General features: G+C 51.8%; 2 protein-coding genes across 7 annotated transcripts in view; one reads left to right on the forward strand and one right to left on the reverse strand.

Moving 5' to 3' along the window:
- TNFAIP8L1 (TNF alpha induced protein 8 like 1) overlaps positions 1–8,858 on the forward strand; it is a 23,141-nt gene extending 14,283 nt beyond the window's left edge. For all 6 annotated transcript variants that reach the window (XM_037885653.2, XM_037885654.2, XM_043535847.1 and 3 more), the window contains exon 2: positions 2,597–8,858. In XM_037885653.2, coding sequence (XP_037741581.1) covers positions 2,602–3,162 — 561 coding nt within the window. In that variant the 5' untranslated portion in view covers positions 2,597–2,601 and the 3' untranslated portion in view covers positions 3,163–8,858. The remainder of the gene's footprint in view (positions 1–2,596) is intronic.
- MYDGF (myeloid derived growth factor) lies at positions 7,348–15,909 on the reverse strand. Its single transcript, XM_007072099.4, has 6 exons — positions 15,723–15,909; positions 13,569–13,619; positions 11,690–11,751; positions 10,370–10,451; positions 9,409–9,481; positions 7,348–8,229 (listed from the first exon to the last, which is right to left on the reverse strand). The coding sequence occupies exons 1-6, from the start codon at positions 15,870–15,872 to the stop codon at positions 8,150–8,152; spliced, it is 498 nt and encodes a 165-aa protein (XP_007072161.1). The 5' UTR covers positions 15,873–15,909; the 3' UTR covers positions 7,348–8,149.
- Between the last annotated feature and the right edge of the window lie 1,602 nt (positions 15,910–17,511).

The following is a 17,511-nucleotide window of genomic DNA, read 5'->3' on the forward strand; positions in this document are numbered from 1 at the left end:
TTCAATTCCTGCCATGCACCTTGTGCCACTCTGTGCCTCAGTTTCCCCATCTGTAAAGTTGGGATAATGATACTGCCCTCCTTTGTAAAGTGTTTCGTGGTCCACAGCTAAGAGTTAGGATTTATAATCCATAGCACCTGTGTCCTCATTCCCTGCCCCTTTTTGAATGACTCCATTTCCGCTGACCAGTAAAGCCCTCGCAACCCCAGTTTTCGTGTTACTCAAAACCTTTGAGATGTGCATTTTCAGCAAGGGCTAGTGATTCTGGGGGCCACCTGGAGACACCTTAAAGAGGCATAACTTTCAGAGAGCAAGTGCTGAAAGCTTAAAGTACAAATATTAAAGTGCACGATTCCGGAGGGTAAACGTTTGAAACTGGATTATTTAGGAAAGGGAGACACTGAAAATGCTTCCAAGCAATCGATTTATGAATGGCTTCACCCTAGTGGCCTGGATTACCTCCCCATACTGTATGATCGTAGCGCCTGGTGAGCGCTTGTCATTGACCAGGACCCATTTGTGCTCAGAGCTGTACAAACATAGACCGCCTCTTATGTGTTTTTCCTCATATACACGCAATGGCTGCGGCCAAAGTCCCAGAATAACTTCCCTCTAAGCAGAGCTTTCCCGAAGCCAGCGCTGTAATTTTTGCCCATCAGGTCAATGCATTGAAACACATATTTTCATTTATTGTGTTACAACAGCAGCTAGACCTTCCAACCAAGATCAAGGCCCCGTTGTGCTAGGTCAGGGCTGGGCAAACTTTTTGGCCTGAGGGCCACATCAAGGTGCTAAAACTGTATGGAGGGCCGGGTAGGGAACTCTGTGCCTCCCCAAACAGCCTGGCCCCCACCCCCTGACTGCCCCCATCAGAACCCCTGACCCATCCAATCCCCCCTGCTCCTTGTTCCCTGACTCCCCCCAGCCCCCAGGATCCCACCTCCGACCCCACCCCATCCAACCCCCACCTGCTCCCTGGCTGCCCCGACCTCTATCCCCACCCCCACCCCCTGACAGGCCCCCCGGGACTCCCACGCCTATCCAACCCCTCCCCCTGTTCCCCGTGCCCTGCTGGCGGCACGGCAAGCTGAGGCTGCGGGGGAGGGGGGACAGCAGGGGTGAGGCCGGGAGCTCAAGGGCTGGGCAGGTCGGTCCCATGGGCCGGATGTGGCCCGCAGGCCGTAGTTTGCCCACCTCTGTGATAGGTGCTGTAAACAGACATGACAGACAAAGGGCGGGCAAAAGGAAGGATTGTTACCCATATTTTGCCAATGGGGAAACTGAGGCACAGAGCAAGTCAGTGACTGTCCCATGGTCACACAGGGAGCCTGTGGCAGAGCTGGGACTTAAACTCCGATCGCTTGAGCCAATGAAAGCGCCAAACCAAATTTGTTCAGATTCAGCATAAACAGGTCCCACCATATGGAAACAGCTGCATCACCGACCTGCTTCTCTTTCCCATCTGTCCTAACGAGAGCTTGTTGTTATGATGGTCTGTAGTGTGTTGCTGTTCCAGGCAGGATGAATCCCAGCACCTGTGTTGCTTCATTCACTTGTTTCAGTCTCTAACACAATCACTGGCTAAGTGGCTCGGTTTGTGAGTCCTAGGCAGGTCTTGTAACCTGTCTCTCGGTCTTTCTCTTGCCTGAATTGCTGCATTCATCTGTGTGCAGCCATCAGCTAAGCTGATAACCTTGCTTATGAGCTCCTCACTTCTTTCTTCTCTGGTGGGCTTGCAAGAATCAAATTCCCTCACGCAGCGCCGGTGCGGCGCGCAGGAGACTCGGTCCCTGAGTAATGGTGAGCACAGGTTATCATCCGGCCAGGAAACTGAATCGGTTCCAGAATCCAAACTCTGGCATAGCAGGGAGCCGGAGAAATCAAGTGCTTTGATGTACTTTGAAAAACACAAAAGGAAACCAGCAGGAGTGCTGCTCTCTGGCAGCTTGCAGGGACTGAACAAAATTATATCAGCAAACGTGGCTTATAATGTTACCCACTCTCGGGGTGTGAGCTCTGCTGTGCTAAAGAGCTGCTCACCAGCCACACGTTGGCCAACAAGAGTCACATGGGTCTCCCCCTCAAGGAAATGAGCCACATTTTAAGGAGGGCACGTTAAAACAACTGGTAATAAATCCCATTCTGCATAGGTAGCAATACAGATCTCAGGTGGGAAGAGAGCAATATAGGTCTAATGGGCCTTTCCAATGTACGCAGAGCATTGACCTTCCTTTGATGTTTAGGGGATTTTATCCCACTGTAATACCTAACCACTAGATTACACCTGTTCCCAGAAAGGGGGAAAGAACCCAGGAGTCTTGGCTCCTAGTCTCCTACTCTGTAAACCGTGCACACTCCTAAAGCTGGGTACGGACCTCAGGCGTCCTGATGCTCTGACCTTCCCTGTTCTGACCACTAGACCATCCTCCCATCCCAAAGCTGGGAATAGACTGCAGGAGGCCAGACTCCCAGCTCCCTCTGCTCTATTAGACCAAGATGCTTTTGTGTGCGCGCGGACCTGTGCTGGGAAGGGAGGGCTCATTACTCCAGGGCAAGGCCTGAATCACACGGTTCTGTTCTCTTTTCCCCCTTCCAGAGAAGATGGACACCTTCAGCACCAAGAACTTGGTTCTGCAGGCTCAGAAAAAGCTCCTGAGCAAGATGGCCTCCAAGACTATGGCGAACATCTTCATCGATGACACCAGCAGCGAGGTTCTGGATGAGCTGTACCGGGTCACCAAGGAGTTCACCCACAACCGCAAGGAGGCCCAGAAGATCATCAAGAACCTGATCAAGATCGTCATGAAGCTGGGGGTGCTGTACCGCAATCGGCAGTTCAGCGCCGACGAGCTGCGGCTGATGGAGCACTTCCGCAAGAAAGTGCACACGCTGGCCATGACCGCCGTCAGCTTCTACCAGATAGACTTCACCTTCGACCGCCGGGTCATGTCCGGCGTGCTGAACGAGTGCCGCGACCTGCTCCACCAGGCCGTCAACACCCACCTGACGGCCAAGTCCCACTCCAGGATCAATCACGTCTTCAACCACTTTGCGGACTACGAGTTCCTGTCGGCGCTGTACGGACCTTCCGAACCCTACCGCACCCACCTGCAGAGGATCTGTGAAGGGGTCAACAAAATGCTGGATGAGGACAACATATGAACCAGCAAAGACAAGGCCTGAGAGCAACTGTTTGGCTCTTTGCCTGGCTCTCTTCCACCTGGACTCTCCAGGCTGCATTCTGGTGTCCGTGAATTCAACGGCAAGACGTCTGTTGTTTTCAGTGGGGTCAGGCCTTCTCACGCACTCTTTCTCCACAGTGCTAAACGTCTTGCTCTTTCCTTTTTTTTTCTCATGAAGACCAAGGACTCTTCACTGTCTGTCTAAATGAGGTTACAATCTGCTACTTGTCTTGGTAGCCGGAATCTCTTCACCTCACTTTAGCTCCCTAATGAAATTAAAATGAGACAAAGCAGCTTCCGTCTCTACCCCACTGGGGCACAACCACACCAAAGGCGGGGTTGTTTGTCTGAGTGAGACTGGAGCAAATGCTCTTCTTTGCACTGGCTTGATATCCGCTTTGGAACCCAGCCCAGTGTCTCTAACCCATCAGAGGCCAAGCCCCACAGTACAGGAGCTCTCTGGGTAAAGGACCTTGGTCTCACTGTATATATGTTTATCCACCAAGTGCTCTTAAATTCAGAGTCCAAGGAGTCCTGCTGTAGCAGAATCTCTCTCACTTCTAAATCTATTTTAATTCTGGTGAGGGAGGGGAACCCACTTTGTCTTGTGTGTAACTTTTTTTTTTTTTTTTTTTTTTTTCTTAGTTAAGATTAATTCAAGCAGAGAGCATGGAGGAGTGGTTCAGATGCCCCTGCCACTGCCAAGATGTAAGGCTGTCTATCCTGGAGTTCAAACCATGCTGGCTGGGTTTCCCTGGCCAGCATAGAAAAGGATGAGCCATATTCTAAAATGCTTTACAAACCCATGCTATGGTTTAGCACCCCTCAGCCGGGGAAAGTGTATTAGCACCTTGCAAGCAAGAATTGGGTTGTGGTGTTTACCTCACTATTGTCTCCTGGGGGGGCAAGTTATGGATAGTGGGAGGATTTCACATAGGGATGGACCCTGCTTGGATGGATCACCCCACAAGTCGAACCCTGCACGGATACAAAATTGGTATCCGCATCCACAAATATGGTCTGCGGATATCTGCAGGTTTGCAGGGCCCTACCCACAGGGTCCCAGGATGGGGAGGGACCCTTGAAGGGGGGAGAGGCTGCAGCGAGGGTGGTCAGGTTGAGACACTGTTGTTGTGGTTCAAAGCTTAACACAGGTCAGGCCTAAACTAGGGGGTGCAGCAAGAAGTGGCCATGCTCCAGGTACCACTTGCCCCCCTGACTGTTGCCCAGTGAATACTTTGGGCTAGTTACAGAGGCAGCCTCTTCCTTCGAACTGAGAATGGTGGAGCATTATTTTCTGTCCATGTTCCTTTCCTAGAGGGGAAAAGAGGAGTCTGTATTTTCAAACCAAATAGCAAATGTGTACTTTCCTCCTTCTCCTCTGAAATCCAAACTGAATTTCTCTGTCGTCAGCCCCTCCGGCTGATTATATCAATGTAACTGTTTAGATTTGGTCCTCGGAGGCTTTCCCTAGTATGTCGTAGGTTGGAGACATCTTAGATTCCAATAAATTAAAAAAAAAACAAAAAAAAAACCCCAACCACGTAGCCCTGGTGAGTTACTGAAATAAAGTTGTCTCTTCCACCGGAGTGCAGTACAGGGTTTGGCTACAAATGCTGTAAGTAAGCAGGGTGCATGGCTGGCAGGTGCTCGCAGAGCTTTTGCTTTTTAAACAGAAGTACTAGCCTAAGGCCTTTTCCTTTTCTGCACCAGGGTTCTGCCTAGGAAAGCAGAGGTGCAGAACTGTGTACCTCTCGGTGCAGCAGCAAAGGCTGAGGGGCCCTGGGGCATCCAGGGATCCTACCCACGTTCATGTGAGTGGAGGGCATTTAACCCCATGCAGGGCTGGGCCGCTGGGGAGCAGGAGCTCAGATTAGGCACTTTGTGTGTCACCTCGGACAGCCCCCGCTCTTTAGAATGTGTGTGACTCTGAACCACAGCCCTGCTTACTAATCCCAACCTTTTACCTAGCGTCTTTCATCTGTGGCTCTCAAAGTGCTTTACAAAGGACATCAGTAGCATTGTCTCTATTTATGGATAGGGAAACGGAGGCACACAACTGGGAGGTGAATTGCCCAAGGTCCCCAAGAGAACTGAGAATAGAACCCAGCTCTCCGGAGCCCCAGGCAAGTGCTCTGTTCACTGAGCCACACGGCCTCCAGTTCAGGACTATGGTGCTCCAGCCCTTAACCATCCACTTTCATCCACAGAGCAGGTACAAGGTGGGCAGCGGCTGGGCAAGCTTCCCTCTTCCCCTCCCCCAGCCCTGATGGGGAGGGGCTGTTTCTAGAGGGCAAGAAGGTAGTTAGGTCATCACCCCCTGCTAACTTGATGCCAGGAGGGGTCAATTGTGGTGGTCACCTATTCACTGGGAATTAGCCCCCAGACCAGTGGAGACCAGCTGCAGCACTGTCAATTAGGTGATTCCATAATCCCATTGGCCAGCCCTTCAAGTCATCCAGCCACCCTTCTTTTAAATAAAGTTTGACAGCTTTACTGTACTGCCACCATTCAACCAGGGGCCCGACTTCCAATGCGAACGAGAACACGTGAGCCGAGGGGCTGCGGGGCGGTTGTTCCCCTTTGGCACGCAAACCCGAGCGCTGAGTTCTGCAGCAGCGTTACCACAGTTCTGTTGCCACGCTATGGGGCAGCCCCAGATAAATCCTCTGTTTGGCTTCTCGCTCTTTTAAGAACGAACTAAAGGCAGGGGGTGAAAGCACCTTTCTCGCCAAGAGCACGGTCTGAACCGGATGCCGCCATCCAGGGCCTGTCTTCAGCACTCTGATCTCTGCATTGTGCTTTGAAAATGGTCCTTTAAGCAGAGCAGCTGCTTCACAAAGGCAGCCTTGCCTTATCTCAGTGACCTCCTGTTCCAAAGGATGTCTGCAGGCGCAGCAGCTCTGGCCTTCAGAAGCTTGCTCATGCTAACCCGGTAGATTTAGAGCAGTGAGCAGCTGGGCCCCTCTCATACACAGCTCCTTTTCTGCTGCTGGGTCGAGGCACTGATAAATTTCAGGCTTTTAAAATTGCAAAGCCCCAGCCTCCTGTGTTTAATTTGGCTTATTCCGAACTATTGCAGCTAATGTAATTGTGCAAAGCAGCTGGGGATGCAGGGGAACGGAGTGGCTACAGGTGCATGAATATAAGAGCCCAGGGGCATGCTGTGTACAGCAGCTCTTCACCTCTGGGGCTCTCAGTTATAAAAGTTTGCAAGCGGAGGTTTAATCCCTATTACTTTACCATCCTGCGCCTGTCAGTCTGTGCTGATGAGAGGCCCAGGCCTGGAACAGCCTGTCAATAGGCAGCTAGCATATTGGCAGATGTGCAGAGAGAAACCGAAGCGGAACCGGTCTGATTGATGCGGCAGCAAAGGGCTGGAGCGCTGACAGGAAAATGCTTTACTGCTCTGTTCTCAGCATCATTTATGTGGAACGTCTCTGTGGTGAAAAGTTCTCTGGACTCAGCAAGAGTCCTCAGTCATGAGTCACTGATATGACCGTGCATGATGTGGCATACCTCCAAACTCACCAGGAACATGTCTATATAGCAACTATACAAGGAGGATCCCTCAGACATGGGCCTTGCCTGGAACTTCCATTTTTTCCCCAATTGACACCCCCCCCCACCAATCTCCCCCTCTCTGTCTTTGAGAGCTATGAGTTCTCAGCATCTCTGGAAATCAGGTAGGCTTCTAAAAACCTCAGTACAAGGGAGCAACCGACTTCCGAAGAACACGTGGACTCTACAGAATGTCCCTAACTACTGTCCAACAGACAAGTGACCCAGCAACAGCTACTGGGAGAATGGGACAAACTCACAGAGCTAGTGTTGTCTTTGCACCATGGCTGGGGCCTACAATAGATGATGAAATGTCTGATACAGCTTCTCACAGGCGGATGGATTCAATGTTGCAATTGACCCTTTGCATTCTAGGTTTCTCAGGCATAGATCGTGGGTTATCTCCCTGACCTTCAGTGGCCTTTGTCTTGTGACATGTCAACCTCCCAACCAAGGAGACCCAGTATGAGGATTTGCAGGTGTCTCCTGACTGGATGTCAAACTGACGAGCAAAGGCTATTCCACACTCTGGGCTTCCAATCACAGAGACAGTAAGAAGCTGGAACAGCAAGAGCAACCAACCTAAGTGAACCTGGAGACATGATGCTTTACTTTATTTTATTTTTTATATACCTATGAAGGGAATTCTGGATTCCTTCACAGTTATTAGTCTAAATAAGAAAATCACTTCAGTATATACGAAAATAGTCCCAGAATTGTATTGAATAATGGATGCCCCATTAGATGGATTTCTGTGTTGTATCGGAATAAACAAGGCCTGTGTGAACCTCACAGCTCTGCTTTTCTTATGCCAAGGTACCAAATTCTGATCTGCGCAACAGGGCAGAGTTTCCTCCTCAGCTCACCAAATGCTGTTCTTTGGTGATCACCCGCCAGATAGTAAAGTGAATGGGTTTGGCCAGTTCTGTACCCCCCCCATATTACCCATTTAATCTGTTCTTCCTGTCACGCTTCTGGGCAGAAATCTTATTCCCTCTCCAGAGACTAGAGAGTTAACTACTTTCCTTTAGCAAACCCTGCTCCTTATCTTTCTGCATTGCTCTGCTTAGCAAGGAAGATAAGGAGACACAGCTAGAGGAGAGCTTTACCCTATTCAGCTGATCACTGAAGCAGAAAGCAGGCAACTGAATGGCTGGCTACAGATCAAGAATCTCTGAGGAAGTCTCCAGCTGCAAAGGCTTCTAGCACCTCAGGCACATGGTTACTCTGACACAAGACAGGGTGTCTGACTTAACACCTCCAAGTCTAGTTCAGAGCGGACCCCGATATACTTCTATGTGGGAAACAGGAAAGAACACCCTAGACAACCAGCAATTAAGAACAAGTCCCCTTTATCCATCAAGCTTCTCCAGCTGAGAGACAAGCCCCTTCCCTAGGTCCCCGGATCACAACTCATCATGGGGCGTTTTCGCTACAATCACTAGTTTGGACAGTTCGGAACGGAACTTGCCTTCTTTGTGAGCCACTGGAATGAGAGAAAACACACAACAGGGAGTAAATGGACGATGAAGCATTAACTATTAGAACCCCCGCTTCCTTCCAAGAGATCGAGGGGGCAAATCAAAAACTGAACTGCACTGATCACCTTCTACAATGTGGAGTGCATTTGCAGCGTTTCTGAAATGCAGCCACCATGGGCGCATGTGGCCACCAGGGACTTTTCTTGCAGCCACAGCCTCCTGGACTGTTATTGGAGGGTAGGGAAGTAGAGACCCCTCCCTGTTGCTCCAAGATGCACCACCTTGGTGTTGGTTGCTGGGGCTGCCAGCAGGGGTTAGGCCCTGCTCCCCCTGTGGAGACATCTGGGGCATAATGCTGGAGGACCAGCCACCTGGTGAGTTCCCCACCTTCTCAGGGGTGATGGGGTTCAGACTTTAAGCTTCAGCTCTGGGGTGGCAGGACAGAGAGGCAGCAGGCTCTGGCCACAGGGCTTCGGGCTCCCCCCGCTGCCTCCCCCGACCCTTCCATCCAGGGCTTAAATAAGTCTGCTGTGAAAAGCGATACTTGTATGCTTGTTAATACCACTTTTCATAACAGACTTACTAGCTAGCAATAAATAAATTACAATGATTTGGACGTGGCTATGGGCATATTTATTTGTTTTTTCCTAAAGCTAATTAAGTATTTTAGGGGAAAGTGTGAAAGCGGCCACCAGGAAGAGTTGGTGGCCACACACTGAGGCCACCAAAAAACTTGCCCTGAGAACCCCCCGCACTAGAGGCTTATTAATAAAGTCATTGCCCCCCCTGCACTTACATAGCGTGGTAACACCTATGGGATCCAGGAAGGGATCAGGGCCCCATTTTGTTATGTGCTGTACAGCCAAGCACCAAAAAGACAGTTCCTACCCCAAAGAGCTCAGGATCCATCGTTACCATTAACACACCACCTGTGATTCGGAATCATCCAGGGCCCAGGTGCCTTTTCCCATCAGTCTCTTATTGGACTGCCAAGCTCCAGCAGTAGATTAAAATATATCTTAACCATCAGCTGGGTAGCGTATGTAGTTTTTCCATACTTCTGTTGCCTATTTGCAACAGAATGCCCTTTTCCCCAGGATATACAGAGATCTCTCGTGTTGGATAAGTAACCTAATCGCCCTCACGAGTCCCTCTGACACTCTGCTCTTTAGATAGCTACATACCTGTGGTTTCGGTGATTTCAAATTCCTCCGCCTTTAAGGGAACGTCGCTCTGTCCACCCGTTGCAGCTTGGGACTGAAATGGGAACAAATAAATTTTGCCATATGAGCTAATCCAGAGAGCTTCCATGTTAAACAATCAACTGGCTTCACTGCCAAAGATTGCTTTGGCTCCTGTAGCTTGTAACAACGAGGGTCAAGGGATTAAATCAGCAAAGGAAATTTAAAGGCCAATCTCTGGGAATTTGTCCTAGTTCCTATTGAATTTATTTCCCTGGGGAGGTGCTGGGAAGGCTCATCATTTGAGACATTTAGAACTGCATAGGGCAAAGCATTGCAGAATAGCAGGCAGGGGACAATGCTGCACTGGCCAGGTGTACGGTGTGAGGAATGGACTGGACCATGGGGGTCATAACCAGGTTCCATGGGGTTATATGCACCCTTCCTTTCTTAATGGCTACATAAAATGTGGGGGAGGAGGAGAAAACGTTGTTTCTGTTGGAACATGGGGTTGCAGTATTGAAGAAGCTGTGAACCACAGAAGTAAAAAGTCTTCTCTCTCTCATTTCTGTGGTTCTCTATAAACCTTTTGTATCTTTTAACGGGTCCAACATATGCTTTACCCACTGCACAATGAATGTTGGATGGATTGGGCCAAAACTCCCCTCTTCTCCGCTGCCGTCCCCCGCCAAGTATCCCATAGCAGCATTGCTTCTGAACTACTGACAAGAGTAGCAACTGGTGTCCATAAAGCCAGCAACTAGTCAAAAACTTTCAGGGAGCAGGTACTCTATGCTGCACGAGGGTCCCTTTGTAGCCACGTTTCTGACCAGAACCATGGTTTAATTCAGTGCACAACTGAGCAATGATTTCACTGTACGCATTTAATAGTACAGCTGTCTGAACATTCCAATTTATAGCCCGTCTCCCATATGCCCATTCAAAGTAATCAGGTGGGACTTACGTAAGCCATGCCATACTCTATCTTTGCTCCTTTCACTTCAGCTTTAAACTGGGTAAAGAAGAGATAAGACTTTCCCTGAGGCCTGAAAAGGAAGAGCAAAATCTTTGACTTTGAAAGAGGGAAAAGGTTATCCAGAAGGCACAGAAAGGGAGCGTGCTGCCGGCCCGGCAATTAGAACATCACTGCCACTCAGGGAAATCGGGATCTGAATTTTGTCCCCTGGCTTCCCCAGCTAGTGGGTGGAAGCATTACAGACATCGTGCTCAGCCGAGGGAGGAGGTGAAGTGTCTCTCTTTTACTGGCCAACAGGGGTGGGAAGAAATGCTCCGAAAGGAAGTAGGTCTCTGCTGGGGGCTGGGCGTCCCTGTTGTGAATTGGCCCGGCCCAAGAAAAGACAGAGGTGCAGGGAGAGCACGCATAGTGATCACAGGGTGTACTGTTCCTTCAGGAACGTACCTCACCTTTCTCCTGTACTTCCGCCTAGTGAGGAAAGGCTGGAGACGGCAAGGTTTACAAACTGCTGCCAGGCTAAGGAGACTGCTGGAAGCCTGAAGATTCCTCTGGGAGCAAAAGCCCGCTAATAATGTACACAAGGGTCTAGCCTGAATCCAGCTAGGCTAATCTGTGACCAGGGACTCCAGGTCTGGTGATTCTGCAAACCAGCTATCACTGTATTCATTTAATTGGGACAGTGCTCTCCAGGGGTGCCTCAGCACACTAGGGACGGACTGTGAAGGGGAAAGACCACCTAGCATGAAAGTGTGTGATGGTTTATCTACACCCTGAATCCTGGCTGCCAACTAAGTCTGAGGGCTTGTCTACACTTGAACGCTTCAGTGCAGACACGACCTATGCCGATGGGAGGGGTTCTCCTACGGGCGAAGGTAATCCACCCCTCTGAGAGCTAGGTCGACAAAAGAATTCTTCCGTCGGCCTAGTGCTGTCTGCACTGAGGGTTAGGTCAGCACAGATAAGTTGCGATGGGGTGTAGATTTTTCACACCCCTGAGCGATGTAGCTGGGTCAACCTAGCTTTTTAGTGGAGACCAGGCCTCAGCGTAGAAGGTCCCCGCTGCGGCATGAGGAGGGACACGCCACCGAACAAAGGAAAGGGGCAGCAATTTGGAGTTGAAACTGACCCCTAACAGATCCAAACATATTCCCAAACGACCCAAAAGCCTCAGACCTCTGCAGGAGAGTGCAAAGTGGGGCAGAGTCTACCAAACAGAGAGGCTCTCTGGAGAACTGAATACTGAGAGCAGAGGGGATTCAAAGGACCAGGTACAGAGAACACGGCATATTCTTAAATGACTCAACACACCTCCACACTGAACATGAGAAGAGCTTGTCATCTTCACTGACTCCAATGCTCATCTGCCATTGCTGTGGAGAGAAAAGGTCTGAACAGTGTATCTTGGCAGCATTTACAGTCATGCCCAATGCAATGATGCTAGCTACGCACATCACAAGCCTCCCCAGGCTTGTGACACTCCCGGGGAGGGATCTCATGAAAAAGACCAAGACTGGAAACTTAAAGTCACATTTTTCATATTGTGGCTTTATTGCACGAGGAGGGAAAGCTTGAGAAGGGCAGAATATGATTCTCAAATGAAGGGTAGTGCCTAATTTGTGCCAGGGCTTGCTTGAGCCTAGGGGCCTCTAGGCTTGGCAGTTCAGGGCCCTGGCATTGGCAATTCATTGGCAATTCAGAGTCCTGGCACCTCTTGGATTGGCGCATCAGTTATGTAAGTAAAAAAATTGCTTGAGCCCCGGCACCTCTTTCATTACAAATTTTGCATTGATAAAGGGTGATTTGTTAAAACCGCACACACACAATTAAACACCGTTTGCCACTTAACTACCTCTGGCTTTTTTTAATACTTCACTTCTAGTGGGTGGATCACAGGGGACCCCTTTCCTCTAGCTCCGCTTCTTGCCAGTATCAATAAAAGAGTGGAGCAGCAGCAGCCCCCCCATACCCCACCTTAGAAAAGCCATAACCCCATTCATGCTACAGGAAGAGGGTCAGGGGCGGACCCTTCTCCAGAGGAAACTGCCACAAGAATCTAAACTCATTTTGTTCTGTGTTTGTACAGCCCCTAGCACAATGGGGCCATGATCCACGCCTGGGCCTCCTATGTACTATTGCAATACAAGGAATAATAAAGTCTTCAAGCATCTTTAAGAACAGAAAGCCTGCTGGTTGTTTGCACACACATTTTCCCAGTACCAGTAAGGGGTTTGAAAATGCCACGCTCTTCTAGAGAGACACCAACTGTTCCTCCCGCAAAAAAGCAAAGCTAACCAAAAAACTATATAAGCTTTTCAGTTATCCAGGACTTGCTAAACACAGCCTTATTGTAGCACACACAGACTTCATCCACAGGTGAGGTTGACACAGGTGATTCTCTTTTGCAGACATGCAGTGTTTCCAACTCTCATGGTATTTGTTTGATTTTTTAAAGCCCCAGCTCCTTGAGTCAGGGGACTACAAGAGACTCTTGTAACCAAATTTCTAGTCCTGGTGGTTGTGGAGAAAAGCTTGAATACACAAATCCTAAAGGCACAACAATCAGAAGGCAATGGAAAAGACCCAACACTTATTAATTTAAGGTTTCAGAGTAACAGCCGTGTTAGTCTGTATTCGTAAAAAGAAAAGGAGTACTTGTGGCACCTTAGAGACTAACCAGTTTATTTGAGCATGAGCTTTCGTGAGCTACAGCTCACTTCATCGGATGCATGTTTCATGGTCTCTGTGTGTATATAATGTCTTCTGCAGTTTCCACGATATGCTATGCATCCGATGAAGTGAGCTGTAGCTCACGAAAGCTCATGCTCAAATAAACTGGTTAGTCTCTAAGGTGCCACAAGTACTCCTTTTCTTTTTATTAATTTAAGTCATTATTTTTGCAGGGGGGGATATCTCAAGACGTTTAAACACTTTGGGTTGCTGTGGTAGAAACAGAGGTCTTTATAAAATCATTTCTATGCACAGAAAGAGAGATGCAACTGTTCCTTATTCTTACACTGCAAGGTCTAGGAATCTAAATATACTAATGTTCTCCAGAGACCCAGAAAAATGGTGAACAAAGTGATTAGATACAATCATTCTACATACAGACCTCTTGAGAGGTTTCTTATTCTACTTTCTTGGAGCCTCTGCACCTGTGTTTCTTAAGCGAAGTGCTCAAATAACTCACCTCATTAGTCCCTCCCTGAGAAGCGTATGTGAACGTGCAGGTGTGATCCCCCTTGAAAACAGCAGAGAAAAGTCAGTTGTCTTTCTAAAACAGGACACGCTATGGTACTAGCTACTTGCTGAGCATATGCACTTTGCCTGGCATTGCACAGAACATATGTAACCTGGAAAAGCTAGGGTGGGAATTTAGGTTTTGATTTGCCAAAAGCCCTTAAATTCTCTCTCCAAGCATGAGGAAGGGGTGAAGTGCTCACAGTTCCCCCAGAACATGGCTAAATATCTTGTTTCCTATATGCACAGGATCAAGTTTATTTGGGTTCATACCCAAGCAGGGGCCTTGCTGCAAGCTGCCTGGAGTAAGGTTACCAACTTTCTAATCACACAAAACCGAACAAACCCGCCCCGCCCCTTCTCTGAGGCTACCCCCCCCCCCCCCCATTGCTCTCTCTTCCCCACCCTCACTCACTTTCACCAGGGTGGGACGGGCATTTGGGGGGCAGGAAGGGGTGAGGGCTCCAGCTGGGGATGCAGGCTGTCGCATGGGTCCAGGGATGAGGGGTTTGGGGTGCAGGAGGGGGCTCTGTGCTGGGGCCGAGGGGTTTGGAGTGCGGGAGGGGATGTGAGCTCTAGGGTGAGGCTGGGGATGAGGAGTTTGGGGTGCAGGCTGGGCTAGGGGGTTGGGATGCAGGGGGGTGAAGGTTCCAGCTGAGGGTGGGGACAGTGATGAGAGGTTTGGGGTGCAGGAGGAGGCTCCTGGCTTGGCCAGGGGGTTGGGGTGTGGTGCCCCAGCGGCACTTACTGCAGCTCTGAGGAAGTGGCCACCAGGTCCTTGTGGCCTCTAGGTGCATGGGCAGCCACTCCAGGTGCCTTCATGCCCACAGGCGCCACCCCCCGCTGCTCCCATTGGTCGTGGTTCCCAGCCTGGGGGAGCTGCGGAGCCAGCCCTGGGGCAGCGCGCAGAGCCTCCCTGGGCACCCCAGTGCCTAGGGGATTCAGGGACCTGGCGACTGCTTCCGGGAGCAGCGCAGAGCCAGGGCAGGTAGGAAGCCTGTCTTAGCCCCAGGCCCCCGCTGCACCGCCAACCGGACTTTTAATGGAGCCGCCAGGGCATAGGCGCCGACTCCGTGGGTGCTCCGGGGCTGGAGCACCCACGGGGAAAAATTGGTGGGTGCTCTACACTCACCAGCAGCTCCCCACCCCAGCTCATCTCCGCCTCCTCCCCTGACTGCACCGTCGCATCCTGCTTCTCCCTCCCTCCCAGCGCTTGCGCCATGAAACAGCTGTTTTGCGCGGCAAGCGCTGGGAGGGAGAGGGGAGGAGGAGGAGGAACGTGGGGCACTCGGGAAGAGGCGGGGCCGGGGCGGGGATTTGGGGAGGGGTCCGACAGGGACAGGGAGGGAGCAGAGCAGTGGGGGCGCAAGCGCCCACCGGCGCCAAGGGAAGTTGGCGCCTGTGCGCCAGGGTCTTTTCTCGACCGGGCGTCCCAGTCGAAAACCAGACACCTGGGAAGCCTTAGCCTGGAGGCCGCACTTGACTGGCGCGGCCCTTCCCTCGTGCAGCCTCCCGTGCAGCCTGGCGACGGGGGGGGCCAGTCTCTGCAGGGCTCAGATGCAGGACACTTGTGGGTCACTGGGGGTTGGCAGGGGTCCAGTCACAGACACCGCAGCGCCCTCCTGGGGACACGTGGGGGGGGGGGGGCGACTCATAGGAACTCTCTGTCCTGAAAACCTGTGGGGGCCCCACAGGACCCCAGGCCTTTGGTGGGGGCTGGGTGTGTATGGGGGGGGGGGGGTTACCTCTTCCTACTGAAAGGGATACAGGTGAATAGGGCCCCACCCCCAAAAAACCACTGGGGAGGGGCCCATGGAGCGACCCTCCCGCCCAGTAACTCGGGGAGGGGCTCCAGACTGCAGCATGGGGGCGGGGCTACAGACCCGATGCCCCGCCCCCCGGCTCAGGACCGCCCCGCCCAACCCGCCAGGGGCCGCTTGGCCGGAAGCGGCCCGGACCCGGCCACATTGAGACCCGCCCTGTTTCCCAGTGCCGCGTCATCACCCCTCCCGCCCTGGCTCTCAGCCAATCAAAGTGGCGGGACGTTTGAGCGACGTGCGGCTCAGCCAATCCGGGAGGGGGATACTGCGCCCTCCCCCCTCACCAGGCTCCGGGAGAAGGAATGGACCATCCCGCCGGGCCGCACGTCGAACTCGGCCGTGCTGGGCCCCTCTTCGGCCGCGGCGAACAGGAGGAGAACGGGGACTAGCCCGGCCCAGAGCCGCCTGGCGCCTGCTCCGCTGGGCGCCGCCATTTTGGAAGAGAAGCTTCCGTACGGCGAGGCGGAGGGGTCAATTCAGAACGAGGCCGAGCCGGCCCACGTGAGGCGCATCCCCAGGCGGCCATTTTGGATGTGGGCAGAGGAACCTGGCGGGTAGATTAACCCTTTGGGGACTGTACTCCTTAGAGCCCTGAGGGCAGCAAGAGGGAGGCCGGGCCCCCACCTTGCCATGAGCTAGCGTGGTGTGGGGGATAGTGCGTGCACGAGGGCGCTTCACTTGCACAAGGGCAATGGCCCAGTGCGTGCACGAGGGCGCTTGCACGAGGGAGTCGGTGTTTGCACAAGGGAGGCCCAGCGCACTGTTTGCAGAGCGGGGCAGGAGGCTGGCTTTGCACGGGGGCGTGCGGGGGCGGTTCTGCGGCGGCAATGGCCTTTCATAGCCGCACATGGGAAGGAGCGGCGCGGCGGGGATGCCGCCCGGGCACCGCGAAGGGCTCGTGGGGACGACATTCGCCGGGCGTGCGGCGGTGACACTGCGGCAGCTTCCCTTCGCAGATGTAGAGCTGTGGCACCGGCGTTTTCCTTCTGCCAGGGCGACGGCTTTCTCTGCTGGTGCTGCCCGGAGCGGGTTCGCAGAGCAACCGAACTGCGCCACTGGGCAGTGGCGAGGTGATCGGTGGTGACCTTACTCTGGGAACGCTACGAATGAATGCATCCGATGCAGTGAGCTGTAGCTCACGAAAGCTTATGCTCAAATAAATTTGTGAGTCTCTAAGGTGCCACAAGTCCTCCTTTTCTCATAGGAATGGCATGTGTATCACCATTGCCACGGTGCCCTTCTGGAGCAGTAGCAACGTGGCAAGGGGCCTGCAGAGGAGTTGAGGATTGAATGGGTGAGATAATATCTTCTACGGGACAAACAGACGCCCAATAACAGATGTTACCTCTCCCACCTTGTCTTTCTAATATCCTGGGACCAACACGGCTACAACAACACTGGATTGAATGCATCCTTTTCACCCCCTACCGGTCACTATGTTGCCCGCACGCCATAGGAGAAGCTTGCACTGCTGCTTGCTGCCCATGTTTTATAAAGAGAGGATTTCATTCTCCAGGGCTGTCAAATAGGCCAGCACTAAATTAGCCCCCCCAGCCCCATACCATAAATAAAAAATCTCCTCTTCCCTCCGTAGGATGACCAGACAGCAAGTATGAAAAATCGGGACAGAGTGTGGGGGGTAATAGGTGCCCATATAAGAAAATGCCCCGAATATCGGGACTATCCCTATAAAATCAGGACATCTGGTCACCCTATCCCTCCATCTCTTTCAGGTCAGTGTCCATTGGGTCTGGCTCATATGCTCATGCAACGACCTTAAGCAGCCCAGGCCCCCCTACTAAAAATGAGGGACTGGCTGCTCCTTGACAGAGGTTCTGCGGAGAGCCAGCTCTCCTGCCTGTAAGCGCAGAAATCAATCTAACTGTTCCTGAAGCTGGCTATGAAATGCTTGATTTATACCATAAGTACAGTTTGCGATTTCATAGAGCGAGGGGCAAATAAAGCTGAAGGAGCTGCTAATTCTCTCATAAATCTCAGGAGGCTTAGCATGAAGGACACCAGCTGGGTTGAGTGTTGTGTGCTGCAAAGCAACTTGTCAAACCAGGCTTCCAA

Source organism: Chelonia mydas, chromosome 25, assembly GCF_015237465.2.
Source record: "Chelonia mydas isolate rCheMyd1 chromosome 25, rCheMyd1.pri.v2, whole genome shotgun sequence".
Lineage (NCBI taxonomy): Eukaryota > Metazoa > Chordata > Testudines > Cheloniidae > Chelonia > Chelonia mydas.